The sequence below is a fragment of the Grammomys surdaster genome, unplaced genomic scaffold, assembly GCF_004785775.1.
Source record: "Grammomys surdaster isolate TR1022 unplaced genomic scaffold, NIH_TR_1.0 212, whole genome shotgun sequence".
Lineage (NCBI taxonomy): Eukaryota > Metazoa > Chordata > Mammalia > Rodentia > Muridae > Grammomys > Grammomys surdaster.
In genome coordinates, this window is record NW_021604657.1 from 2,795,135 (window position 1) to 2,804,377 (window position 9,243).

A 9,243-nucleotide genomic window follows, 5' to 3' on the forward strand; every position below is an offset into this window, starting at 1 on the left:
TTTCTAGTAACCAGTTAGTGCGTTTGATTAAGTAGTCAGGCAAAGTGCTGCCTTCTGAGCAAGAAACAAAGTTGCAAACAGCACTTGGTAAATCAATATTAAGTGCCTTACCACTCACAAGTAAGGATGCCAGGAACTAATGATTTCCTTCTTTGTAATTGCTATGCATCTGCATAATCACACTGCTCTCAGGTATAATGATATACCAGGGACAGCCTTTCATGCTCCTCAATTGCCTGATAATCTGTAATATATTCAGAGACCAAAGACTCACCCTGTTTGCACAGACAACATCCCTTATGTATCATTCAATGAAATAAAAGACACAAATTAAAAATGCTATGGTATATTTTTAAACACCAGACAAATCACAGAAAATATTTACTGGCACATATTACTGTGCCTGAGAATGGGCAAATTCAGGACATTATTTACTATCCATAACACCTTCATGGAACAATTTGATAAAAGCTCAAAAGATGATGTTAACATTTCAATGATTAAGAAAAACCTTAGATTTATCTGTTATATACATTATATCTCTTTTTTCTTTATGTTTGGAGTAATTTTACTTCTTGTCTAAATACTTGTTCATATTTCTATTAATAAAGCCCTAGTGATAGCAAAAAAAAAAAAAAAAAAAAAAAAAGAAAAACATGTTAGGTCGTAAGGACATTTTGGCCCCTTAAACAAGATTTGACCCCTCAGCTCTCTCTCTCCTTCCTGGAACACTAAAGACATAGCTTCCTGATGACAAGAATATGTTTTCATGCCTCGTTCCTCCTCCTATTGTACCTTTTGCTAGACACTTATTATCTACCAAGACACGTGGAAGACCCTCACTATCTGTCTGTCTTAGTTAAAGCTCTTATTGAGGTTATGAAACACTATGACCAAGGGCAACTTGGGGAGGAAAGGGATTGTCTGCCTCACAGTTCCACATAACAGTTCATTATCAAATGCAATGAGGGTAGAAACTAAAGAAGAGCTGGCATCTGGAGGCAGGAGGATGCAGAGACCATGGAGGAGTGAGTGCAGCTTACTAGCCTGCTTCTTGTGGTTTGCTCAGCCTGCTTTCTTATAGAATACAGGACCACCAGCCCAGGGGTAGCACCACACAGAAAATGCCCTACGGCCAGAACCTATGGAGGAATTTTCTGAGTTGCAGGTCCCTCCTTTCAGATAATTCCAGCTTGTGTCAAGCTCCGACAGCCACCTCTCCCTGTCCTCTTCAGCTTCAAGTCACTTCTCCATCCTGATAGACCTTAGGAGAGTTCCCTGATTCACTCAGGGGTGCCACCCTGCAACAGGTGGGCCCACAGAGCTTCTCCTGTGTCTACATCATCCTTACTACCAATGTGCTAAATACACACGTAGCTATTTTGTTTACAATTGTTTCTACAACTTAGTCTTGCCTCTTCTCTACTTTCAAAATCTTCCTCCAAGCTGGGATCAGCTGTCTTCCACACTATTCCTGCAACGGCTCCTTACTGTGCTGGATCCATACAATCTTTATTCCACTACTAACTGAAGAGTTCTTATCAAAGTACAAATTCGGTCATTTCCTTTTCACCTTTTATTTCACTCAAATGCTTAACTAGCCACTGGTTCTTAGGGAGTTGCCAATGGCCCTTTCTAGAGTCTGAAAAACACTGGATTTAGGACAGCATTTACCATCTATAATAGCATCACCACACTATTATTTGATAAATGCTTAAAATATAGATGTCAACATTTCAGTGATTAATAAAAATTTAAGATGCTGTATCATAAGCACAGCATTGTCTAGTTCTTACTCCTCATCCACATGCAATCCCCACTTCTGGCCTCATTCACACTGCTTCTTTGCCAGGCCCTCAGACTCACCATGCTCCTAGTCAAAGGACCTCTATGCTTGCTAAATCACTTGCCACAAAAATGGCACCCTTCCCTTTCCAGTACAGTTGAATCTAACTTAATATTGAGATCTCAACCGGTAAAAGTCCACGTTGAATTGCCCTAATGAAGAAGAAGGTATCATAATATAAAGTCTACTCAGATCACAGAACTAGAAGCTAAAGACATTCTTCCTGGTTGAGTTTCTAAGTCTGCATAAAGAATTGCAGGGTGAAGGAAAAGCAGCACATACTGTCTATACTGTCTTGTCTCCTCTAATACAGTCTCCAAAACAAATGGAGAAGCTCTATTCTGACTACCTTATCCAATCCCAATCATCTTCTTAATGCTGATCTAAACACCATGGCAGGGTTACATTACTATCCCTTTATTGTCTTCTAGTGGGATTAAATCTCAATAAGTAAACACTAGGGAACTACTCAAACCACACCCAAAGCACAGCACAGCTCAAAGGGTACACTGTTGGGAAAGCCTTCGCTAACAAGTCTAACTTTCTTATTGGGCTTTCTTACATACAGTATAAAAGTTTTATTTTCATACTCCCTAAGCCATCATTCAATTGTCATCTGATGCCTACAGCAGACTGAAATTCCAAGGTACAAAGATACGAACCCATATTCTCCACTACTAAAACACCACTGCCAACGGATTGTCAATAAACATATGAATGTATTGTAAAGTGTCTAACTCAGAGCTCTGATGAAAAATAAAACTTATGAGCTATTGGCAAAGGAAAGCCTGTGCCAAGACACTAGGCTATAGCTAAGAGGAACAGTGGCATTGCATGGTTTTAAGACTGTTCTAAACTAGAGCCTGAAGAGACAGGCGTGGACATTAACATGCATGTCAACTGTACTTACCCACTATCACTGAACAGGAACTCCAAATGAGTCATGAAGACTTCCCACTGTGAGATACTGTACCGCTGTGCCAGGGACAGAGCGATGCTGTAGACATTTTCCTCAAGAGTTCTTCAGGAGTGACCACCAAGTACAGAGAAAAAAAGGAAAGAAAAGAAACAAGTGACATGTATCAGCAAAGAAAATTCTCTTCCGGACACAGAGCTCTGTCAGGGATGGCAGCACAGTCCTCCCTAGGTTAGCTCTTGAGAAGACACTGGAAGGACTGCCCAGCTCCCATTCACAGAGCTGCAAGGCAGGTTACAGGGACTTGTCTGCCAGTGGCCTCCCTGTCAAAGTTAATTCTGACCCTATGAGCCACCTGGCCTGTGAAAAAACATTCTAATTGTCACAAATAGGGTGGAATTTGTGGTCAGAAGCCAGATATGATGCTGAATGTCCTTCAAAGCATAGGCTGGCCATCTCCAAGAGAGAATTACCCAGTCAAATAGCAATATTTCTGAAGAAAGAAAATAATAAGAATTTAGATTCTATAGCCTCCTGGTGATAATTTGAAAAGTATGGAAGTAAACCATAAAAAAAGTTGTTTTCTGAATTATTAGGTATTGTTTTGTTCCAGTCATAAAATAGGAAAGATGTTTCTGGAACACACAGTCTAATAGGAAATGAGACATAAAATAGTAATTAAATACAGCAAGGGTAGTTTTAATTCCAAAATATTATAAGAATTGGGATTAAGAGTAATCAATCCTAACTGACAGATGAAGAACAAACAAAAATGAACTAAGCTCAAATGTCAGCAGGCCAGTCTGACTAACTTCTGACACATGGAGTAAGCTGATCATCAGGAAAAGCACGTGGTCCTCAAAGCCTGGACCTTTCTTTGTAGCCAACAAAGATCTGGAGGGAGGCTTAAGATAGGAAATTACATCATGGGGTGTGTATGGAGAGGGGTCATCAACAATACCAGGAAAATAGTTCAGAGAAGTAACATTGAGGTTACATCGGGAATCCTTTGTTCCCAAAGGCAGAGAAGTAGAAAATGGAATTATCCTTGGCTAGAAGGGCCCTGGTGCAACCACAGCAGCAGCAATGAAATCTGTTACTGTGAGGATGGCCAGGGCTACACTCTAGATAAATAAGCCGCAGCCTTTATGTGTTTCTTTAGCCAAGGGTTTGGAAAAGCTTTCTGAACAGGGTCCATGGTAAGTCCTTTGGCTTTGGTGCTGTCTGGTGTCTGTGCCCATCTTCTTTTGCATTCTTTTAGGATTTGTGTTTGTTTTTTCTATAAACCTTTAAAAGTAGAAGGCTATTCTAGGAAGTGAAGAAGTGCAGAGAAAATAAAGTGCTGCAAAAGTGTGTTAACCCCTGCAGTATGTTACTGCCAGTGGACATTTTTCTAATTAAGTGTCGACCCTGTGTGATAAAATGAGAGACTGTTAGGGAACATCACCAATGAACCCTCTATGCTATGGGAGCATAGCAATGGTACAAGTTAGATACGGTCTGTCATCTTTGCATGTGTGTGTGCATGTGTGCACGTGTGGGATTGTGTGTAAGTGTGCATGTGTGTGTGTGTGTGTGTGAGGAGAAGAGAGTATAGTTACACATGGTACACATGTGAAGGTCTGAGTACAATCTCAGGTCAGTCTCCAGGTGCTTTCCATCTTTTGAATCAAGGTCTCTCACTGGCCTGCATCTTTGCTACATAGCTAGGGGTAGCTGACCATAAGCTTCCAGGGATCTCTCTACTTACCTTTTCACCATTGTGGGACTGTAAGAAACTGTCACGATATCTGGCCTTTTCTACATGTTCTGTGGAATCCAATGCAGGTCCTCTACCACACAAGGCAAGCACTTACCAAGTAAGCTATCACTCCAGCCCTGCATTAGTCAGCATCTTTATCACTTCATGAAGATGAGTAGCAGTAAAGAATTATTTTATACCCTCTTTAAATCTATACTGCCTGACTCTGAGAATGTTTTCACAAAGACATGCATACAATGTAAGACATATGCAATAGACTTATGAAATCTAACAAGTAAGAAGAAGGCTCAGCCTGTGCATAAGTGGAAGGAAGAGTGGCAAAAGTCAGAAGAAACTGTTTTTCAATTTTGCCTTAGAAATAGGAATATCCACCAGACTAGAAATGGCAAAGCTCAAACCCCCACTGAAACTGTGAAGTATTTTAAACAAGCCATTCAAAGACTGCTGTGTATTTTTCTAAACAACTGAATATAGAAGACTCTATTATGTATTTATCAAAAGCATATATTTGTCCTTGAGGACATACTTCACATAGCATATGACAGCTGCATACTTAAGAAAAAACTCCAGCAAAATGTAAGCGATAAAATAAGGCACTCGATACCTCAGAGCACTGTAGTCTGCATAACAACCCTCTCATAAGAAACCATCAACACAGCAGTGAGGACTACAAATGCCCATAGGAAAAATACACTGGATCTAGAACAGGAAACCCAGACTCAAGGCCTTGCTGGGTGTAAGGCCTGGAACAACTCCTTAAAGCCTACTTTCTCAGATTCTATTTCCAGAAGCAAGTAAGTTGGGTTACTCACTGTCTTAGGATACCATAATATCAGATTTTAAATGACTTGGAAGCTGACCTTTTGGCAGAAATGATGAGAAGGGAAAGCCAGTTTTTAAGTGAGACTGGCATAGGCTTTTCACACTATCTTTCCTTTGATTCCCCCATGCCCTGCCTTACCTCAAAGAGAATCCAGACACCTCTGAGAGCAAAGAGATGCAGGCTAATATTGTTACCAGAGAACGGCAATGCATCTTTGCCATTTTTATAAGGATTTTAAAAAGATACTATTGAATAATAGCATACTATTATCACAATCAAAACCATTTCTGGTACTTCAAAATAATTTCTCAGGAGACAGGAGTAACTACCAGGTCAGTGTACACATAATTCAGCCATAATTTCAAGACTACAATTCTAACCTTCATGGCACATGAGTGCTTCACTGAGAATAGAAGCAGTGTACAAGAAGGCATACCATGTTGTGACAGAGATATGTCCTTAAAATGTGATAGACCCAGATTAAGGTAAAACTTGTAGACCTTACCACCCATGAAACTTGGGCCACTGACCATCTCCAAGCAGCATTTTTTTTCATTTAATCAACACAGATAAGAATACTTTACATCACAGGGCTGTCTGGGGTGAAAGGCTTTGGAAGAAGCCTGAAGAAAACCACACATAGCACTTTGGTTGTATTCCATGGTGAGTACTTAGTAGTGGTGTGGAGGTGTTAGATCCAATTTCTATTTAGTAACCGGATGGTAACCACACGCCTCCCATCCTCTGCACAATAAATACTGCTCACTTGATCTAAACTGCTAAAATACAGCACACAAGCAATAAAGCCCCAGGGAATTCCTTCCTTCCATTCCTAGATATCTACTCTGGCAAATGGACTTCACCTTTTTAGACAGGGCCTGCTGTCCATTCAGAAAAGCAAATGGCAGTTTGTCCCTGCTCTGTGAGGAGCCTAGGTAGAAAATGGCTTGTTTCTCTAGAATCCAGGATGTAGGCACCTATACCTTCAACACTGGACCTTCTAGAGTGAGGGTGCTGGAGCTTTAACACACTGAAGATCGACTCAATATACTTGGAAACATAAGACTCTCAGCCAAGTGTAAAAGGAAGTCTCATTCAAGTTCCATCACAGGCACCATCCTCACCAAGCCATTGCCTGTGTGTCTAGAACAGACATAATTCAGGAACTGGATTACCAGAGACATCAGAAGCTAATAACAACAACACTCCACCACCATTCAGTGCTACTACCTTCATTTGCAGCTCTTAGATCTGTCTACAGATCTATGTACCATGTACTCGTCATAGCGCTGAGAAAGCTAGAGGAAACTCCTGTAGTAACAGCTGTGAACGAAAATCTATGAATTCAATTCATCCTTTTGCATTTTGAATTGACCTCTTGGGAGGTAAAATGTCCCCTTACTCTGCAAGGCCCAGGATGGTTTCTCTTTTGTATTGGTCATCAGCGGTAAACCTCTGCACATCCACGCCCTTCCGCAGGCCCTGGAGGAGCTGGGCCTGGGTGAAATCTAGAAGACGCTCGTTGTAGTAGTGCAGCTGCCTGGTCAGTGACAAGAGGTCCTCAGGCCAGGCTTCATGCCCATGTTGAGCCACATGCCTGGTAACCATCTTGATTAATTCCTTGGGATCAACCTGTAAAAGTTGTAGAAAATGTATTTTATATACAGTATACATATATGAACAGCTATTTAAAAAAAGCAGAACACAGTGCCTGGAAATTTGGATGCCACTTTCCATGGCTTGGTACATTTAATCACAGTCACCTACAAGCCAAGTCAGAGGCAGCACTTTGCACATCTCAAAGAAAAGACACAGAGCTGAGCCTAAAACAGTCTTTCTGAACTCAACTCCTGCTTTGATATTTTTTTCCATCTTAAAAGCTTCTAAACACATTAAAATTAATACTCTCACTTTTTCAACTATCATATACCTACATCACATTTTGTCCTAATCTGCTGGTGATTTTTCTTATTTCTCCGGGGAAGACATTCTCATCTTCATGGCCTCTGGACACACTCTTGTGGCCCAGCACAATGCCCTCAGTAAGAAAGGTACAGTCTCGTAACTTTACTATACAAGATTAGACAGTGAAATAGAAGAAGGTTTTCTTTGGGGATAGGTTAGGAAAACAAGAATAAAAACTGACTCTCACTTGCAAAGTCAAAGACACTACTAGACATATAAGAAAGCATGCAAAGGTCAATTTTCTGTTCTGTTTTGTTTTATTTTGGGGCTCGAAGGGACATAGGGACAATGGTTCTGGGCAGCTTCTTGAAAAGCAATAAAATTATTGGACTATAACAAAACAGAGAATCCAACAGATGACAGGGCATGGGAATGAGTGATTAAGTGGTCATATGTATTTAGTGTGTGTGTATGGGTGTGTGTGTGTGTAGGTCTGAGAGTCAATGAGGCAAAACAGAGGCTCAGCCATGGTTTTGGAATTACAAATAATATAAACAATAATGGCATTAACTCACCCCATCCTGATTTCTCAGAGGCATACTACATATTTTAAAATAAGTAAGTTAGAGAGGAAAAAACCCACACTCTATATTTGGTTCTCAGAACTCCATTCCTAATGATGATAGGCTGTCAGCATTTTTAACATGAAAACCCATTATTCTGAGCTACACAGGAAATTTGTCAATGTTGAGTCTATTCAACCAAACCTGGCCTGCCAGTCTCTCTCTTCACCCTCTTATGAAACAATCTGGATGCATAGATAAAAGCCAATTAGAAAAATGCTGGATTTCAACAGATAGACATAAGTAAAAGTCTTATGTCTAACAGACTTTTTTTCTACATACTTATATATTTGGTCATAATCTCAGAAAAACACAACACTAAATCCTACCACAGGAAGCCACAGGGCCATTTTAAATTCATTCAAGGTGCATTTTTTTTAAAAAAAAGATATAATGCTTCTATGCTACTCCTTAAAGTTTATCACCATAGCCATTTTAGTCTTAGTTTATCAAGTGAAAACATTCAATGCTAGTGATTACTTCCCTGAACAGTCTTTGGTTAGTTATTTCACGGTCAGATAAATCTCTCCCTCACTTAAATTGCTTAAGAAATAATCTGAAATATCTCCAATGTTTAAAATCAGCTGCCTTCACAATTAAAGCTTACATAGAACCTTTATTCCTATGCTCTTTTACCAAAAGAGGAGGGAGGAAAATTTGTACACTTACATACTAAGCAATGCACTACAAAAATGTGTCCATCTACTCTAGAGATGCAATCTACTACAACAGGCAGCAGAGCAGGCAGAGGTAAGGTGGCCAGGCACAATGAGCTTGGGATGCTACAGGGAGACTGAGTTTGTCAGAGAAGTCTTCTCAGAAAACTTAATATCCAGCCTAACTTCAGATACTAGCACCAGAAAGGCCCCAAGGAATATGAAGATATACTCCAGCAAAGGTTAGATAAGTACATTCTAGGGCCTAGAACTATAAAGACAGACAGACTGAATAAATCAACTCCCACTGCTATTACAGAGTTGTGTGGGAATCAACTGTGAGTGGGTAGTACTGGCAACTTTATGGAGTTCTGAAACACCTCTAGGCAAGTCTATGAGGAAGTTTCTAACTTGAGTTAATTAGGGCATGAAGATCTATCCTAAATGTGAGCTGCACCAGCCCATGGACTAGAAGTCACATACATTTAAAAAAAAATGCTCAATGCTAGCATTCCTCCCGTACTTCCTGACTGTGGTTGCAAGTGACTAGTTGGCAAAATCCATCTCCCAGTCATGGGATGGCACCTCAAACTGTGAGCCAACATAAACCTTCCCTTACTCAAATTACTCTTATCAGGTCATTTGTCACAGCAACAAGAAAAGTAACATACATACATACATACATACATACATACATACATACATACATACA

General features: G+C 40.1%; 1 protein-coding gene across 1 annotated transcript in view; it reads right to left on the reverse strand.

Moving 5' to 3' along the window:
- Nbas (neuroblastoma amplified sequence) overlaps nt 1–9,243 on the reverse strand; it is a 285,612-nt gene that overhangs the window by 86,695 nt on the left and 189,674 nt on the right. The window contains exons 41-42 of the mRNA XM_028772232.1: nt 6,750–6,979; nt 2,757–2,867 (exon numbers count right to left, since the gene is read on the reverse strand). Of these exons, the coding sequence (XP_028628065.1) occupies nt 2,757–2,867; nt 6,750–6,979 (341 nt within the window). The remainder of the gene's footprint in view (nt 1–2,756; nt 2,868–6,749; nt 6,980–9,243) is intronic.